This window comes from Aythya fuligula, chromosome 1 (genome assembly GCF_009819795.1).
Source record: "Aythya fuligula isolate bAytFul2 chromosome 1, bAytFul2.pri, whole genome shotgun sequence".
In the NCBI taxonomy this organism is placed as follows: Eukaryota; Metazoa; Chordata; class Aves; order Anseriformes; family Anatidae; genus Aythya; species Aythya fuligula.
The window spans coordinates 74,275,318-74,295,864 of record NC_045559.1 but is presented as its reverse complement, the minus strand read 5'-3'; the positions used below and the strand labels follow the sequence as shown (position 1 = coordinate 74,295,864).

The window sequence follows — 20,547 nt, the reverse complement described above, 5'->3', positions numbered from 1 at the left end:
ATGGCTTTAGGAGATATCCTTTATACAACGCCTTTGAAAGCAGAGCAAGAGTGACCAAGGAAGACAGCCAGGGACCCCAGGGAACTCCCCTGACCGCAGCATGATTACAAGCCACACTGAAGTCCATGAGAGGTTCAGAGGAGCATGAAGCTCAGAAATCTGAAAGATGACATAAAACTAGTTTACATAATTCTCACTAAAGTGTCATCTGTTAAGAAACTTATTCTTCATGTAATGATATCCAGTTCCTAACAATTACTACTGTGGAGTTACAAAGACGGTTTAAAATACTCTGAGTTAAGGCTAAGCAATTCTTTAAGATATGCCCACTCACTTTGCATAAGAGGTGTATCAAGAGCTGACATTAGACCTCCACGTCCCAACTGTGTCTCGCAAATCCCAATTCATACATGTTCTTTTTGACACTGCAAGCAGTTGAAGTTTTTTAGGTGAGATGCTGCTATAGTATAACAATTTTAAGTCTTTTAACACAAGCTGAGAATCTTTCTCATACCATAACCTTCATGAGGCCTGTTTAGCTCATTAGTGACTGAAACAATCCTGGAGGATTTAACCCTAGCTGTGTGAGCAGGCACAATGATAAGACAATAAGCATCCTTTTGGAAAAAGCACAGGAAAGAGAAAAACATTTTTCCTACCTTCCGCAAGCCAGATTTACTAATTTTCCCATATGATTGCTTGTTGTAGGTAAAAAAGCTTTCTTTAATAGTTGCTACCTGTTGTAAAAGGCTGTCCGTCAGCCTTTTAATTACTTCATCAACAGTTCTATACTTGGCATACATGTATTTGTTAGCTTTATCTTCAATCTGCTTCTTTCTAAAATTGAAAGACTGCATGAAGACAAATTGCTTATTTTTTGTAGTTTCAAATATTTGATCAGCAATAATGAACAAGACTAACTACAAACAAGACATGGACACAGAAGTTTTTTTGATGCAAAAGAAAATGACAGGTTGATCAAGTAAAAGCACACATTGATTCCAAGGCCTATATTGTGCAACCATTTTTTAAGTATAGCTGGTTCTTAAAAAGAGCTTGCTTTTAAAAATACAAACAGACTGACATTGCTCTGCAGTATTTATTTTGCAAACTGAGATCCTAGACCTCCAAATCACAGGCTTAGTTTATAATGAGACTGGGTTTTTACGTCAGCTAAGGACCAACCTCCATCCTTTAATACATACTGAGTTAACAGAAGAGAACTAAGCCAACATGAAAGAAGCTAATTAAAGTCTTTACATGGATTTTTAAAAGGATAAAATGTCACTTGGGACATAACCTTTTTTCCTGTGAAGGTGAAATTTCCTCTTCTTGGATCCCAAGTAGGTCACTTCCTTTTTTTTTTTTTTTCCCCCTTTTTTTTTTATTTTTCTCCTTTGTGAGGAATGGACAGCATACCTTTCTTTTTCAGGCTCTCTAAGAAAGTTTATAGATATTAACGGTATAAGTTTTCTGCTGCAATACCAAAACCTTCATCAATAAGCCATTAATGTAAATAACAATTAAATATTTAATAACTTTAAAAGACAGAAAATAAATTAAATTAAAGGGTATGTAACGTGTCCCACTTGTACATATTTTGCCTTTGTTATGGATTTACCCCATGAAAAGGAAAGATAGAACAATTACTTTTGTTTAATCTGAGAGCATGTATTTCCATATAAGCAAAATGCAGAATATTCAGCACTCCTATTTTTATAGATTTATTAAGTATATTTTATAGTATTCCCTAAACTTAAAGATAATCTTAAACTTTCAACTCTCTTTCTAAAAATATGCCAATGAAGAGTTATTCTCTGATCTGAATAGCACATGGAACATTAACTCTACGCATCCCAAGAGGAATCAAAATATGACAGTTACTGGTGGATCTCTTCTGAGTAAGTCAGGTGGACTCATCTCCTGAAGTGACCTGGTCTTCTGAGAGGTCTTCTATCTTGTGTGAATACAAGAGATTGTGAAAATATTACCAACTTTACCTGCCACTTTCTGATGATTAATATGCTCTCCTGCTTATCCACACAGGCCTTGGCATGAATGACCCCCAGGAAAATGAAAAAGTAAACACAGGACAGGTGAAGAAGGTAAATTCAAATGTTCTTTATATTGTTCCACTTTACTAGAGTTCAAGACTGAGGCAAAGGCTGGGTGTATCCTGGAAATAAATGAACGATTATTTGCAGCATGTGATCTGGAAGGCTATCTTCCTTGTTCAATAAGCTTCCTTGTGGCTTATTCTTGGAAAGCTTGATAACTTCATAATAACCTTAAGTACTGTGTGCAGTTTTGGGTGCCACAGTATAAGAAAGTATAGAACTGTTAGAGAGTGTCCAAAGGAGAGCTACAAAGATGAAGAAGTGTCTGGAGTGCAAGACGTACAAGGAGTGGCTGAAGTCACTTGGTTTGTTCAGCCTGGAGAAGAGAAGACTGAGGGGAGACCTCATTGTGGTCTACAACTTCCTCATGAAAAGGAGTGGAGGGGCAGGCACTATCACCTATCTCTGGTGACCAACGATAGGACCTGAGAGAACGGCACGGAATTGGGAAAGGGAACGGTCAGGTGGGGTTGTTAGGGAAAGGTTCTTCACCAAGAGTGTGGTTAGGCACTAGGACAGGTTCCCCCAGGGCAGTGGTAATTGCCCCGAGCCTGCCAGAGTTCAAGAAGTGTTTGTGTAGTCCCAAAGCTATGGACAACATTTGGACAATGCTCTCAGACATAGGGTCTGTTTTTTTTGTGTGGTCCTGATTGGACCCAGGAGTTAGACTAGATGATCCTTGTGGGTTCCTTTCAACTTGGGATATTCTATGATTCTAATAGACAAGCCTTCAATTAGGATTGAAAAAGGGAGCTCTGCTCATGGGAAAATATTAACCAAAGCCACCTAGCTGAGGGTCTATAACTACCTTGAATAGGGTCACACATAACAGATTTACACAAGAGACAAAGCCAGACAGAAAAGATCAAGCATGCTGACTGTCAGTGCATGAATACAAGAAAAGTGGTATAAACGAGGGGACATGGAAGTCCTTATGGTTCCTGGAAGACCTTGGAATTTTACCATTTGGTAAATTAAACCTTATTTAGAGTTCTACTGATAAAAGCCTAAGAGAATCTGAGTGCTAAAATTATAGGATGCTTACTATACATCCTCAAGAGGGAACACAGGATTTAGATTTAAAGCTTTTAGAAATCTGAAGATTTCTTTCTAAGAAAAAAAAAAAAGGAAAAAAAAAAAAAAAAAGCAAAAAAAGCAAAAGCAAAGCAAAATCATCCAGGGTAAAAAAAGAAGATTTTAACTGGTAGAGTAAAGATTACAGCAGAACACAGGTTGTCCAGCCAATTATCAGAATGTGTCAGTGGTATCCTGTTGATGCTGAAAAATCTAGAGAAGTGAAAATCTTTCTAAATTTTATTCTAACTAACCAAGAGAAATGGCCTGAAAAAGGAAAATACAGCTTAGGCAGGAGTGTTGATGGAACAACAAAGCTTATGATTCTTGTAAAAGGAAGGCAGGAGAACAATGAAAAAAAGCATATTTCTACATACTCAAGAAAGTAAGGTATCATAGGAAATGAGTTTAAAGGGAAAATGACTTAAGTAGAGCTGGCAGTACATCAGTGTAACATGCCATCGTAGTATAAAAGAGAAGCATGACCAAAATCTGAAAGGCCATAACACAATATGAGATTCAGTATCAAAAACATCAAGAGTAATTCTATAAATACTTCATTCTATAAATACTTCAATAATATAAGAGCAATCAAGAAAAATGTGGGCTTTCTATTCAATATGGAAAGAAAACTACCAACAGGTTATATTAAGGGGAATGAAGCTCTTAAAGACTGTTTCTGTATCAGTCTTCAACAAGAAGTCAAATGTAAACAGGTAGTTTGAAAATGAACGCTAGTAAGAAATAAGGCAAGAACACATAATAAATTTTGCTATGTATTCAAATTGGTATGTAAAGAACTGGATAAAATGGTGCCCCGCATTTATGCAGAAAAGCACACACACCACCTAGCTTTAAAAAGAGGAAAGGAAAAGAACTAGAGAGTTAGACATATTTCTAAAAAATCTATTCCTGCTTTCAGGCAGTAATTACAGAGTCACAAAGAGTTCAAAGCCTGTTAAGAGACACGAGCCACTAGGGATCCTTATGATCTACCCTGATTTCAGGCAAGCTTATATTTTAAGTTATACTACCCTCCAAACAGCACCACTTTCACCTCGGTTTCCTAAGGAAGTAAGAATAATGCAATCAACCAACATGAATGGTGGGTAGTCAGGTGATGCTTTCAAACAACTGACCTCCTTCCAATAGCTAGTGAAGCTCAAAAGAAGTCAGATAGTTGAAGAGGAAAAAAAGGAGGTTCAGGATGATCTGTGACAAGATGCATCACTAACAGAATTGTTGATTTCAGATACTCCTGTCTTCAGATTAAAATATGATCTTTGCACAGGGGAGTAGCCTCTGTTTTACAAAATAGCACCCTTAAAAATGAGGGAGAGGCAATGAGAATACCTTAATGGATGTATTAAGGTAAATATTTCTTTCACTGGGTTCAAGTGAAAGGAAATACATGTGTCCAATATAATTTTAAGGAAAACAAAGCTCATCATATTAGAATACATTATTTTTTTCCAGTTTCTTTTGTTTTTGTTGGTTGGTTGATTGGTTTGGGTTGCATTTTGTTTTCTGCTGGATTATGCAGACATTTCCATATATTCAAAATAAGAAATGAGTAAACCAAACATCTTCATAACATGGGTGCCAATATTAGTGATGCTGGTTCAGACAGATGGAGGCCATACTTAGAGACTTGCTGTAGTCACAGCCATGAGGTGTACTATTGTTCCTGAGTAATGAGCCACACTGATTCCACAGAGAATCACAAGCTTACTCATCAGATGTTATCTAAAGGGCAACCGCAGTTGTTGAATGATTCAGTGAGATATAATCCTTGTGGACTCTGTAAAGGAAGCTCAACCATTTTTACCTGAATTCTAGGGTCTTTGATGAATGATCTATATGTGTTTGTTCTCCTGATGCAATGCTCTGAGCATTGTACAACTGAATATATCTCTGTGAAATGAGAGATCAGCTGAGGACAATACTTACTATTAGAAAAGCAGCATGTACCCTCAGTCTGAGTCTTTTTTTTTTTTTCTTTACATTAAATAGAACATTATCTGCATTAATAAGAGTACCTTTTTGAAAGCTCTTTTTGCCTTTTTTCTTCCCTTTGTTGGCTTCCCTTTGATATATGTGAACTGATACCATTTAAGTCACCAGGAAGAACAGCAACTTTTAAATTATCCAAAAGCATCTTGTAAAAGATCCCACCAGAATTATTATCTTCATATTTAGAGCATAACCTGGATAAAATAAGAATTTGAAAACAATTTCAGAGGTTAAGAACAATACATAACACATATGTCTTAAGGCAAAGATGATCAAAGTAGCACATTTCCTTTCCATATATTAAGGGCATTATTCAGAAGCTTATCCTTAAGTATTGTAAACTAGCCTTCCCAGGCTCCTGAAATCAAAAAGAAAGCAGGAACCTAACATAAACACTATATCATTACCTGGAAGAGCTCTGTTGTCTCTAGAAGGAGCCTAAGAAGAAAAGTATCTCCTGCCTGTAGTTACTCTTTGTGAATACCATGTATAATTAACGCTTGAATTATATAATGGATACTTGGAAGAAACTTGGCTCACCCACCACTACCCTGTCAAACTCAGCAGCACCGGTGGAAGAAGTAGCTAAGATTACAGCCACTACACCACTAGACCTGACAGAAATCATGAAGGAACCCCCTGTCTACCATAACTTGCCACCTGACATAGGAATGTAAAATGAAATCACTAATGGCTTTATTTAATACTCCTGGCTGTGAACGATAGCAGTCCAGGGCAGACGCTCTGTTAGTTCAGCCCCTTCTTTTATGCTGAAGGTAACGTCCAGCCAAGAGGTCAGCTGGGCCTGTTAAATCACCCTCTTAATTCATTCCCATATAAATTAGCAGAGCTCATAAATCAAAGCCCATGTCATCAAGCCCTTGTTGCTGCTTCACTGAGCTGTTTAGCCTTCCTGGATTTCATTCATGTTCACAGAGCTCTGGGGAATTCCTGGATTAAAGCAGAATGCTCCTGTCCTTGTACCGTACTGGGGAAGTATGGCATTCTCTGCACTCCACTTACACCAAAGGCAGTTAGATTGACGCTAAAAAAATATCTGTGGTAAAACACACTGGTAACTTGACGTGTCATGTGTTCCAATGCCTTTCTTCTGAAAAAAATGAAATGCAAGCTTTAATTTATTTTGAGAAATTTAACCCACATCAGGGGAGAAAGTATCAGAATGGAGAGAAAGAGGGAAAAGAATCTCCATTTTCTAGTATTTGTTAAATTCTGTTCAGTGTAGAGGAAAACAAAACAGAACAAACAAAACAAAACAACAAACAAACAAAAGAAGTGAAGACTTCACACAGAAAATGGCTGTGAACAACACAGCACAACATCGGCTTTGTGAGTGTAATCCATAAAAGGCTTCCAAATGCCCTTAAAAATTATTCCCTCTATTCCCCAGTCTGAATGTCATCTTACAGGTAGCCATCTGGGACAAGCATGCCAGCTACTCTGCTGCAGCGATAGCATTATTGTCCTCAAGTGCCTCAGGATGAGTCACATCAATGCAAAAGTCCAATTATAGTAGAAGACCCCAAAGCAGAAGTATCTTTTCAAATAAATAAGACTGATGTGGCTGAACCACTGGAATTCAGAATGTAATTCAGTCACTTCATCACCTTTTGCTCAAAAACCCTGCATCCCTTAAAGAGCCCGTGCTAAATCCTCAATCTGATTATGGCATTCCCAGCACAGATGTGATAGTCTTAAGCCAGTGTGTAAGCATTTAGAGGAGTCAGTTATAATTCTTTTTTTGGTTATTATTTTAAAATACATCATTTTTAAACCTAGCATCTCTTACCACTGTAGAGCAGCAAATGAACAGTGCCACCCACTGTTCCTCTGCATAATCCACAATGTTTTCCTAGGATAGTTTTAAGTAAGATTTAACAAAACAAACAAACAAAACAAAACAAAACAAAAACAAAAACAAAGAAATATAGATTGGTAAGAAGATGCAAGTCAAAACGTTTTTAAAGAGTCAGGCTAAATCACAGAATGACAACTCTAAGAGTAATATACAAAGTAGATTTTTCAAAAATATCTCCTCAAATGTGGTTGAGCCATTCTAACTTAATTAGCTAATTTATACTCATTTATCCTAAAACCAAACATTTCTCCAATTGATTAGGTCATCTATTGCATTGAGTATAAATCCTCTCTTCATCTTATTATAAGAATTACATTTCTTCTTCAGTGTGGTCATCAGCTCTCTAAAACACAACCCTGACGAATGATACTGCTAAGAACAGGTGCTCTTATTCTTCTGCTAGAGAAGATTAAACAATACAGCATGAATGAGACTGCGTTCATGGACTAAACATGGTCAATACAAGACTACATGTCCCTGAATGTCTTTGACAATGCAATTCAAATCTTGTCTTTTAGATGAATATTTCAGAATCCATTCCTGTGAAAAGATTCTAAATTCATCCCATCTATGGTGATACATATCTTGCTTTACTAAACACAGATAGCTGAACTGTTTAACAATGCTGCAATTCGATAATGCAAATATGCTCTACGTTCACCTTATTAGAACTCCTAAAAGTATTCATTTTTTTTCCTGGGGTTTGCTAGAAAACAACTTCAGTGTTCAGCATTTTGCTAGACTGATCTCACAGTGCTTATCTTGCATCCTTTTAAAACAAAGGTAAAATACATATTCACTAAAATCATCAACGAATTAAACCCTACCAGTCTGCCTTTCACTGCTTTATGTTGTTTTCTTACAGGGAATGTTTAGAATTTCAAGTAAAGACCACTTTGTGATTCAAAGTGACTGTAATTCCTCTCTTTTCCTATAGTACAGATCTCTTATTGACACAAACAATGGTAGAAACATTATTTAGAAAATTGTATAACTGCTGAGTCCCAGGTAATTCCAAGTATAACTACTTGTTCATGATCAATGACCACTGATTGTATGCTACATAGTGCAGAGCTATAAAACTGACAGATGATGAAAGCATATAGTTATAACAGCACACTGTGCTGGAAACATGACTTTTATGAACCCAATACATAGCACCTGAAGTTTTCTCTAAGACATTTATAGAAAGGAAAATACCTACAGTAGAATTGGTTTTACTGATCACATTCATGCTCGTTCATATTTCAGGATCAAAGATTATTTTCCAAAAGCCATTTCCTGTTGGTGCTGTTGTGTTTGTTGCTCACTGATAATGATCAGCAGGACACTGGGTTGTAAATTGTCAGACTGGAACTGATTCCTTTGATTTTCCTATTATGTTTTTAAAGGTAGGAAAGAATTTCACATTTTTCTGAAAGTCACTGACTGTAAGCAGAGAAAGTTAGAGCTCCTGTGAGAGTAGATTAGACCCAATTATGACCCGATCGACCTGTTATTGCAATAAAATGCCTAAATCCAATTCCCTTTCCTTTGGACATAGATACCTTAACCTCATACTCCCTGTGCTTGTCGCTATTTTGACTCCCCAGTTTGGGGAGTCTGCTCATATTGAAAATGAGATTTCATGTTAACAATATTAAATTTCATTTCTCTGTTCTTTACAACAATGGACTACTGAGGAAAGACATAACATTAATTAAATTCATTTTGTATTACATTGTGTTTGGAAATACTAAATAATGCTTGATAATGACTTGGATCTCCAGCACACTAATTGTTCCTTTATAAAAAAGGCTTGTGTCACCTTTAAAATAGTGAAATTATGTCAAACTGACAAGTTCCCAACATGTAATTGTCATGGAAATAAGAGATTTACATGCTGCTCATGTGAGGAATGGGGCATTTTCTCCGCCAATCTTTTATTTTCTATATGCTTAAGACAAACCAAAATCCTTAATGCCTCCAACTATAGCTGTCATATTAAAAGACAGGAAGAAAGATAGGGTAAGAAAAGAAATTACATTAAATCTATTACAATTCACGCATCATCAACTTACTTCATAAATTGTTGATCTGACAAGGAGGGACAAGACAGCTGTAGGACTTTTCTTAGATGACTTCTCTTAATAGTGCCAGTACATTTAGGATCACAGGACTGCAAAGCCTTATGAAAATCTTTCCAGTTTTCTGTGATTTAATCTGAAAGGATCTCCTCCACCTGACAATTGAATGAATTAGTAATGCAGGAAACAGCAAAAAGTGTTCCTGATATTAAACAGTGATAGTGTTGTCACATGAAAAACTGTACTAAAATGACAAACATAATGTAGAAGACCAACATTTGCTGAAAATGAATCATGTTATCACTTACAGTATTACAACATAGAACAAAGAGACCAGACTTCGTAATTTTTTTCCACTAAGCCATTTATGAGCTATCTAATTTAAAGAAAGTTATTTTTAACTAAAACAATTTTAGTATACTGATTCCAAAACATGCTGCAACATCAGACCCAAGTTTATCTTTGAAAATGTTTGTTCTGAAAAATTATTTAAAAGTGACTGTGCAGGAAAGCATATACCTCACTTCATAGACCCTGCTCCTTTAAGTGACTGAAGAGACATATGTACTGAATAACAATGCAGGGTTTTTACTGTCTGTCTCTCCCCTCAGTATTGTAAAACAAAACCCACTAGGACTGAATGAGTTCCAAGTGGCACTCAGCTTACTCAGGGCATAATTTGAAGACAGGGGAAAATAACTACAAAAACTGGCTTATTTCACCGGTTTTAGGATCTGTCTATAGCAGTAGCAGTTAGAACAAAAGTGTACTCAATCTATAAGTGAAAAGGCATTAAAACCAGATGGTTCTGAAAAGAAATGAACATAGGATCACAATTTGACAGCAAATCTCCATATAACTGCAGATCTGTCCAAATACTGTACTGTGCAAAATTTCAGGTGAAAGGAAGGAGGCCGAGATGCCCTTCAGATTGTCTTGGCTGTCTGGAGGTCTAGATGGTTTTTAGGTTCAGGTTCTGCCCATTGCTGTTATTAAGATTACTCTGATTGAGTTACTTCCTAAAGTAATGATAAAAATGAAGTGATTTATTGAAAAAGCCATCCTCTTTTATTTGTACAACCATTAGTTGCCTTTTCTACAGGAAAAGCCACATTGATGAAGCTGGCATCACCACTGAGGAGACAAAAAGTAAAGACTCCCATAAACTCAAGCTTACTTGCACCTGCTTTTCATCAATAACTGGGTACAAACCAGCTATAAAGTCCAGAGCAGACCTACTCCTCAGAACAGAATCTCTCTCCAGGTGTGAAATCACAGTGGCCAGGGTCATGTGTGGCTACTATGTCATCCCAGGTGGTATTTCATCCCAACGTGACAACGATCTGTGATGCTTAACATTTCCTTTATCTGCCTTCCCCCATGCTAACCTTTATTTCATTTGGGATGCTTATTTTAAATGACAAAAAATGGCCACTTATCTCTGTACCTCCCTACTACAAGCCTAACTGGCTTAATTTGTAAATCCAACTCAGTCTGCATGTCAGCTGCATACATGCTGACAAATGTCAGCATTTGTAGTTTTCCCAACATGCTGATTTTACAGGCTACTAAATATTGCCCTAAAATTTCAGCCAGACTGTTATTCTACTCAAAACCAGCTGGAATGGAGTTGAGCTGCTGCATCAAATGTTGCTATTGTTGGAGCTACCAGGGTGCGGGGACTCACCCTGGTTTAACTCCTGAGATCAAAGCCTTTCAAAGCAATGCATTCCATTCAGTGCTGTTCTTTTTGTGCATCTAGTATCTCTTGACACTACTCCACTCTTCTGGTATCTGTAAAAAACACTATTCAGACTACCCAAAACAAAGCTAAACATGGAGTTAAGTCAGTTGGCATATTAATGCAAACCTAAAGAGATTTGATACTGAAAATTATCAACAGATTCTTAATACTAGGAAGATTTGCAAACTGCAGCTTATGTCTTAAAATAATCTGCTAGGCAAAGAAGTATTGCTTAATCTCTGTCAAATTAGATAATCACAGAATCACAGAATTTCTTGGTTGGAAGAGACCTCAAGATCATCGAGTCCAACCTCTGACCTAACGCTAGCAGTCCCCACTAAACCATATTCCTAAGCTCTACATCTAAACGTCTTTTGAAGACTTCCAGGGATGGTGACTCAACCACTTCCCTGGGCAGCCTGTTCCAATGCCTCACAACCCTTTCAGTGAAGAAGTTCTTCCTAACATCTAACCTAAAACTCCCCTGGCTCAACTTAAGCCCATTCCCCCTCGTCCTGTCACCAGGCACGTGGGAGAACAGACCAACCCCCACCTCGCTACAGCATCCCTTGAGGTACCTATAGAGAGCGATAAGGTCGCCCCCTGAGCCTCCTCTTCTCCAGGCTGAACAAGCCCAGCTCCCTCAGCCGCTCCTTATAGGACTTGTTCTCCAGGCCCCTCACCAGCTTTGTCGCCCTTCTCTGAACCCGCTCAAGCATCTCCATGTCCTTCTTGTAGCGAGGGGCCCAAAACTGAACACAGTACTTGAGGTGCGGCCTCACCAGAGCTGAGTACAGGGGGACGATCACCTCCCTAGCCCTGCTGGTCACACTGTTCCTGATACAAGCCAGGATGCCGTTGGCCTTCTTGGCCACCTGAGCACACTGCTGGCTCATATTCAGCTGACTATCCACCATCACTCCCAGGTCCTTCTCTGCCAGGCAGCTCTCCAACCATTCCTCTCCCAGCCTGTAGCTCTGCTTGGGGTTATTGCGCCCCAGGTGCAGGACCCGGCACTTGGCCTTGTTGAACTTCATGCAGTTGACCTCAGCCCATCGGTGCAGCCTATCCAGATCCTCCTGCAGAGCTTTCCTACCCTCAAGCAGATCGACAAACGCACCTAACTTGGTGTCATCTGCGAACTTACTGAGAGTGCACTCGTCCAGATCATTGATGAAGATATTAAAGAGGACCGGCCCCAGCACCGAGCCCTGGGGGACGCCACTAGTGACTGGCCTCCAACTGGACTTGACTCCATTCACCACGACTCTTTGGGACCGGCTATCCAGCCAGTTTCTAACCCAACGAAGCGTGCGCCAGTCCAAGCCAAGAGCAGTCAGTTTCTTGAGGAGAATGCTGTGGGAGACGGTGTCAAAAGCCTTGCTGAAGTCAAGGTAGACCACATCCACAGCCTTTCCCTCGTCCACCCAGCACGTCACTTTGTCATAGAAGGAGATCAGGTTTGTCAAGCAGGACCTGCCTTTCATAAACCCATGCTGACTGGGCCTGATCGCCTGCTTGCCCTGCAAGTGCTGCGTGATGACTGTCAAGAGGATCTGCTCCATGAGCTTCCCTGGTACTGAGGTCAAACTGACAGGCCTGTAGTTTCCCGGGTCTGCCCTCCAGCCCTTCTTGTAGATGGGCGTCACATTTGCTAGCCGCCAGTCAACTGGGACCTCCCCCAATCGCCAGGACTGCTGATAAATGATGGATAGTGGCTTGGCCAGCTCCTCTGCCAGTTCTCTCAGTACCCTTGGGTGGATCCCATCCGGCCCCATCGACTTGTGCACATCCAAGTGCCGTAGCAGGTCACCAACCACTTCTTCGTGGATAGTGAGGGCCGCATCCTGCTCCCCATCCCCTTCCACCAGCTCAGGGTACTGGGTATCCAGAGAACATCCGGTATTGCTGCTAAAGACTGAGGCAAAGAAGGCACTGAGCACCTCCGCCTTTTCCTCATCTCTTGTAATTAAGTTTCCCCCCGCATCCAGTAAAGGATGGAGATTCTCCTTAGTCCTCCTTTTTGTGTTGATGTATTTATAGAAACGTTTTTTGTTATCTTTAACAGCAGTAGCCAGATTGAGCTCCAGATGAGCTTTGGCCTTCCTAATTTTGTCCCTGCACAGCCTCGCTACATCCTTATAGTCCTCCCTAGTGGCCTGCCCACTTTCCAAAGATTATAAACCCTCTTTTTTCTCCTAAGATCAAGCCACAATTCTCTGTTGAGCCAGGCTGGTCTTCTTCCCCGCCAGCTCGTCTTTGGGCACGTGGGAACAGACCGTTCCTGCGCCATTAAGATTTCCCTCTTGAAGAGCGCCCAGCCTTCCTGGACCCCTCTGCCCTTCAGAACCGCCTCCCAAGGGACTCCACCAACTAGTGTCCTGAGCAGCTCAAAGTCAGCCCTCCGAAAGTCCAATACAGCGGTTTTACTGGTCCCCTTCCTGGCCTCGCCAAGAATAGTGAACTCCACCATTTCGTGGTCACTCTGCCCAAGACAGCTCCCAACAATCACATCCTCCACCAGTCCTTCTCTGTTTGTGAAGAGAAGGTCTAGCGGGGCACCTCCCCTGGTAGGTTCACTAACCAGCTGCGTCAGGAAGCTATCTTCCACGCTCTCCAGAAACCTCCTAGACTGCTTTCTCAGGGCTGTGTTGTGCTTCCAGGATATGTCAGGGAAGTTGAAGTCCCCCACGAGTACAAGAGCTGACGATTTCGCAACTTCTGTCAGCTGCCTGTAGAACTCCTCATCCGTCTCCTCATCCTGGTTCGGCGGTCTATAGCAGACCCCGACCAGGACACTAGCCTTGTTGTCCCTGCCGATCCTAACCCAAAGGGACTCGACCTTGTCATTCCCAGCCTCGAGTTCTACAACCTCGAAAGACTCTAATATAGAGAGCCACACCACCACCCCTTCTGTGCTGCCTGTCCCTTCTGAAGAGCTTATAGCCAGGCATTGCAGCACTCCAGTCATGAGACTGGTCCCACCACGTCTCCGTGATGGCAACCAAGTCGTAGCCTGCCTGCTGCATGATGGCTTCCAGCTCCTCCTGTTTGTTACCCATGCTGCGTGCATTGGTGTAGATGCACTTCAGCTGGGCCATTGCCTTATCCTCCGGCCTTGCCATTGTTCCCCCTGGCACAGCCCCAACAATCCTAGCCTCAGCCCCATCCCCCCTTCCTACCTAGTTTAAAGCCCTCTCAATGAGCCCTGCCAGCTCCTGGTCCAGGATCCTTTTTCCCCTAAAAGATAGGGACCCGTCTGCGGCCATCAGGCCAGGTGCTGAGTAAAGTGCCCCATGATCAAAAAACCCAAGATTTCTGCATTGGCACCAGCCCCGGAGCCACATGTTTAACAGGTGGGCTTTCCGTGTCCTCTCTGAACCCCTCCCTGCCACCGTAGGGATGGATGAAAACACCACCTGCACTCCTGCTCCATCCACTAACCGACCCAGTCCCCTAAAGTCTCTTTTGATAGCCTTCAGGCTTCTCTCTTCGATGTTGTCACTGTCCGCCTGGACTATCAAAAGAGGGTAATAGTCAGAGGGGCGTACCAGGTTGGGAAGCTTCCTGGCAACGTCCCTGACCCTGGCCCTAGGGAGGCAGCAGACTTCCCTACGGGTAGGGTCAGGCCGACAAATAGGGCCCTCTGTTCCCCTAAGAATAGAGTCTCCAACAACAATAACCCTCCTGTCTTTCTTGGTGGAGGCAGTCCTGAGGCGTGGAGTCGACCTCCTCGCCCTAGGCATCCTCCTGGGAACACTTGCCACCTCTTCCTCAGCTACTGGTCTGTCGAGCTCCAGGGCCTCAAACCTGTTGTGTAAGGGCACCTGGGAAGGCGGGGCCGGAAGGGGAGGGCATCGCCTGCGATGTCGAGCAGGGACCTGTTTCCATTCCTCCTGAACTCCCAGATCCCCTCCCTCTGCCCGACGGCTACAGGGCAGGGGGTCCACCCCCATTTGAGGAGTCTCACCTCAGTACCTCCCCTTGAGGCCCTGCAGGGAGTTACTCCACAAGTCTATCTCTCCCACACACTCCCTGATGGCCCACAACCTCTCCACCTCCTCCTTGAGCTCCGCCACCACGCGGACCAGGTCATCCACCTGCTCGCACCTCACGCACACAATTTCTCTGCCTCCCGCCGATGGCAGCAACAGGCTCAGACACTCCTTGCATCCAGTGACCTGAACTGCGGCATTTTTTAACGGGTAGTCGGTCTGGGTGTGTACCGACTTCCTGGAGAGCGCACCGTGCCTGGTGGAGACCATTATCACCTAGCTAACGGCTGTCGTTAAGGAGGTGTTCGTGTGGGCGGGGGGAACGCTCTGCCCTTCCTGCTCGCCCTGCCTGCGCAAACTGCCGCGCCACTCCCTTCTGACGCGCCACGCCCTGTTTGCCCGCCCTGTTCACCGCACTCCTGGTCGCTCGTGCTCCCTAGGGGCAGCTTTTGAACGACTGGGGAGGGGGCGCTGCTGGCTCCGCCTTCGCCTCGTCAGCCTCCCTCACGAGGGCTGCCGGGTCCTGGCGGCTCCCTCAAGTAGGCGCGATGCCGGAAAAATTAGCCCTGCCTGGCCCGATCCCCCGCTCCGCTGCAGAACGCATCTGCCCCGGAGCCGATCGCCTCGGCAAATGGTGAATAAATAGTGAATACTGGCATATTGAATTGAAATTTTGACCACGGGATTCAGTATTGTGGTGTAATTGCCTGAAGTAACTAGGGAAATAAAACTAACATTCACATTTTAAAGAAAATGTACGGCATTGAAGAGGCTTTCAGGGTAGGGCATAACTGCATTACCTGAGAGTTCCCTAGGCTTCCAACCTTAGAGGCTATCGCGCTGGGAAAACCTGGTGTGCCAGCTCTAAGGAACAGTACGGAGCGTAGAGTGGAGTGGAGACACCACGGCGAGGCTCTGTAACCAGGTGGGGACTCAATTGTTCTTGCGCACACCGAGACCGATAAGCTGAACTTTTTGCTACCCTGCGCCGAGGACCTGTCATGTTTTAACAAATGCTGTAGCCTAGTGTACTTTTTGCTCATTATAATATCAGTATAATACCAAAACACACCTCTATCCCAAAAGCTACCCGCCTCCAAGGTGCGACCACCCCTCACTGAGCATGCGCTCTGAATTTCTCGGAGCCTATTACTTTAAACGGAGACGGGAGAACTTTTCACCAAGCACAACTAAGAGATGCTTGACTAGAGCCACTCAAGCTCCACCTAAAAGATAGAAAATAATACAAATTGGCCCAAGAGAGAGGGGATGTTAGGGAAGATACCACCGTCAGGGGAGATACCATCCCGAGAGAATACATCCTTAGGACCTCCTGACTCCTGGGACCAGTCGACGGGCTGAGCCTCTCTTGTCCCCCATTGGGACGCCTTTGGGTGAGATTTGAACATTTGGTTATAAATCCTTCTAGAGTCTTTGAGCCTTTCAACGTGTTAATTACCAGGCTGCGCACCTGTAACACCTGTGTATTTCGTCCATGCTAGCTTGCTTTTGCAGACAGTCACTGTCGTCGGCAACCCAAAGAACCTATGTACCTGTTGCTGTAATAAATCACACTTGATTGCATTGTCATTGCTCTCATTAAGTGCAACTAGGGTAAGGATGGGTATACATTATTGGTGAATCCGGGACCGTGATAGTTCAGTGTTCTGAATCCAACCAGACCCCTAACGGTTAATGCGTTATTGGTGAATATCCGACTGGACCCCTAACGGTTGATGAAATCAAATTGGTGAAATCTGTGATTGTGATAGTTCAGTACCCTGAATCGGGCCCATAACAGTTGATCAGCTACACCCATTTACGCGACAAGTATGTAGGTATCTATGTACATACATACTGAATATACACTCTGAACATATACTCTCTATGTATGGTGAATGGTTCTAAAGGAAAACATCACAAGGAGCCTGCAAACTCAGAAGGTATCAAAGCTGTGTCCAGGAAAATATATACAACCTCTGTGTAGTATATAGCATACAATTTGTACAGATGTATATTATAAAGAATAAAAGATAAAATAAGAAACGGCAAAATCTCAGCAAAACACATCTGACACCTGAAAGCTAAGAAGTACTACTAGTCCCTCATCTGCTGTACAAACATATGTGAGCTAGTGATTCTGCATAAGTTTTCAAAAACATCTCATAACCATGAGATTCCCTTCCAATTGATGCGTCAAAAGAAAGAGTCTAGAAGCACTGATTAAGAAGAAGATTTACATTGCTGGAAAGCATGTGAACATATTAACATAGACAATAACTGTATGCAGAGTGTAACATTTTACTAAAATACAATGCAGCATTTTGCTGCAGCTGTTATATCATTAAAGAAATAGCACTTACCATGGATTCTTTTTCTTCAGACAAGTCTACAAATTCATAATAGTCAAGGTATCTAGTCTGTTCTAGATCAATTATCTGGATTAGTTCCTGGAAGTCTTTATCTTTCACTTGAAAAACAAAGTAATGGAAAATATGATGAAGGTCATTTCTTGTGATTTTTCCATCTTTTTTCTAAGAAAAAAAAAAAAGAAAGCATAGAAAGCATGCATAAAAAAGGGCAAATGTTTACTAAACCAGTGCTAATTCTAACATGCTATTCTGACTCACGGAAAGCTGACTCCACAATCAGTAAGATTGTAAAGTAGGTATAATTTTTTTATATTCAGCACTGAGCAGCATGGGGGTAGTCCCACCAAAGTCATGCGCACCTAACACGGCAACTTGCCATGGTTATATGCAGTAAAGAGTTAGATATGCATGAGGTTCCCCAATACGCCTATACATATGCATGACCTGTCCCCGCTTAGTATTAAAATTAGCTACAAGAAGTCATTTCTGTAAATTCCTCTTGTCTGCACTTGCTCAGTGCCTTGTGGTAGTGGGTGTTGAGGGTTGTGGGGATGAAGTAAGATGTCTTCATCAGGGTTGAACTTTTCACCTCATCTCTTTGCGCATGCCCTCTGAGGCCTTGGTCACAATCTGGGCCATAAGGTTAGTTTGATCTGGTTCTTGGGGTCTGAGAGGCTCCTGTTATCTCGAGACCTTGTATGTTTAACATTCCTTATCTCATCTCTTTGTCCTCATCTCTGACCCCTTGGTTAAATTCTGAACCAGGGGTGGCTCCTGTTATCTGGAGGTCTAAGTGAATCAATTGCTTTCGAATTTGTAATCCCAATGATTCAGTCCCCCCTTTTCTGGAAAATCTAGTATATTCTTTTACTTAATATAAAAATTATTCTTCCCAGTCTCTATATGTACCCCTCAAAAGTGCCATGCACTTTTTTCAAGGAAGCTAACATAGACATTCGTTGTAGTAATTTCCAATTCCAGACAAGTATTACAAAAGATAATATTAAACTTATACCAACTAACATCAATAAAACAATAATTGGGTGACACAATGTGTTCAAAATCCCAGTTGCAGTTGGCGACCATCCAAAGAGTGTATCCCACCAGTTGTGATTTGTGTCTTGTTTTATTCTTTGCAAAACTCTGCTTATTTCCTTTGTATCATGATGGACAGTGATTAGTCTTCTCTCCATTTTCCTGTCATCCCAATAGGTGTAGGTATATATTGTGTTGTTAGACTTGATCAACTGGTAGGATACCACTGGTGCCAAATATAGAAAATCACACCCAACGATTCTAACAAAGTTACAAATACAAAAGTTAATACTAATTTTTTTGCTAGGGAGAATTATGTTCTCATTATCTACTTCTACAAAATCACAAGCAGTTCTTAAGCACACACACACAGCCTTGACCAATATATACAAGCACAGTCTTTTGACTAGGATTTGGATGAATTTCAAAGTGACAAACACCTTGCTCCATGTAACACATGATTCTAGATTTACAGACTGCCATTTCCCATTCTCCATCCGTGCCCACATTCTATACTCTGAAGGAGTATATACACTGTCTAAAAATGCCTTCACTTCCTTCCCTAATGATCAGGGCAGCCATTGCCTGCATCCATAACTGTGCTTGTATACAACTAAGAGCTAAAGATACGTTATCTTGAACCATACTGAGTGCATCTATTATTAGTGTGTGGTCTTGGTCTTCAGCCTTTTCCCATCTCGGTCCTCTGTTGTTAAGGCTTCGGACCAAGGCCACTCACCATTTTCTATCATAGAGGCACCTTCTTGAATCACGATTACAACTATAAGCTATAGAAATAAAACAATCCTATTAACTAAATTTCTGCTAACCATATTACTAAATACGCCTGACCATAATGTCCTCATTTTGTTCAACCGAGCTTTAGTTTCAGTTCACCGTCACCTGGTGTTACTTTCCAGGGGGCTTCTAAAGCTTTCTTCACTTGAGAATGGTGAATCCAGACACACTGTTCCTTGATCTCAATTGAGGTGGAGGTTGTAAGGAGCACCTAGTATAGTCCTTCCCACTGTGGTTTCAAAGTTTTCTTACAAGAGACTTAGTTACCTCTCAGGCTTTGGCAGTCCATGTGGGGAAAGCCTCTGGCCATCCTGCAAAGGTATCTGTTAACACCAGTAAATATCAACACCCCCCCCTTTTCTTGGAAGTTCAAACAAGTCAATTTGCCATTGTTGCCCGGGCCAATGGCCTTTTCCAATTTGACAGTTTTAGTCTGGGGGCATTTTGGGGGTTAGTCTGGAGACAAAGGTCACATTGTTAAGTTATTTGAGTGACGGTAACATTTAAGTTCCTGGCAATATTTTTTCCAATTAGATAGTTATACCACAATAAATTGGAAGGGATGACTAGCTTCCCTTCCCTTCTTTGGTAATAGCCCATCCCTCTTGGCTATATTTTCCCTTCTGACTTCCGATTAATTTTCTATCCTTTTTGTTATATACAAACTTACCTTCAAGGGGAATTTGCCTGTCTGGAATCAAGGCTTCCTCAGCTGCTAACTCACCTTCTGCTGGTTCTTTTGCCTCTCTGTCCGCCAGATCATTTCTTCTTTGCAAGTGGTAACTGCATACCCAGCATGTCATTTTCTGCTGATGACGTAGCTGCTCCCATATTTCCACATCATCGAAAGGAGTGTCCTTCAGATCTGGACGGCTGGACTAGGTCTCCAGGCAGTAATGGTGTACTGGCTCCCCTTGGTTTCTGCTGATTTCAGGAATCTTTGTGGGGAAAGCCAGTGACTGCCTTTCACTTCCAGCACTGTGGACACTGTGTGAGACACTAGTATAGTTATTTTCTGTCCCAAGGTGAACTTGCATGCTTCCTGGATACTTAGCACCACTGCTGCAATGGCTCTGAGGCATCCTGGCCTTTCCTTGGTGGCAGCATCCAGCTGCTTAGAAAAATAAGCAACTGCCCTTCGATATGGGCCCAGGTCCTGTGCTAGTTCCCAGGGCAATCCCCTGTTTCTCATGGGAGAAGGGGAAAAATGGTTTATTCACATCTGGAAGTCCCAGAGTTGGGGCTGACATGAGAGCCTTCTTTAGTTGGTCAAAGGCTCTCATGGCCTCCTTTGTCCATTGGAGGTCCCTGTTCCCATTCACAATTAGTGCATACAGTGGTTTTACAAGTAATCCATAATTATAGATCCACAGTCTGCACCACCCCATCATTCCCAAAAAGGTTCCCAGTTCCTTTATTGTCTTGGCTTCCAGGGTTTGACATATCGCTTTTTT

At 42.0% G+C, this 20,547-nt stretch overlaps 1 protein-coding gene across 1 annotated transcript in view; it reads right to left on the bottom strand.

The window, feature by feature from the left end:
* Positions 1–19,896, bottom strand: part of EFCAB6 (EF-hand calcium binding domain 6) — a 79,066-nt gene extending 59,170 nt beyond the window's left edge. Inside the window, 4 exon segments of the mRNA XM_032186576.1 lie at positions 515–617; positions 660–920; positions 17,252–17,358; positions 19,764–19,896. Coding sequence (XP_032042467.1) covers positions 515–617; positions 660–920; positions 17,252–17,358; positions 19,764–19,896 — 604 coding nt within the window.
* Between the last annotated feature and the right edge of the window lie 651 nt (positions 19,897–20,547).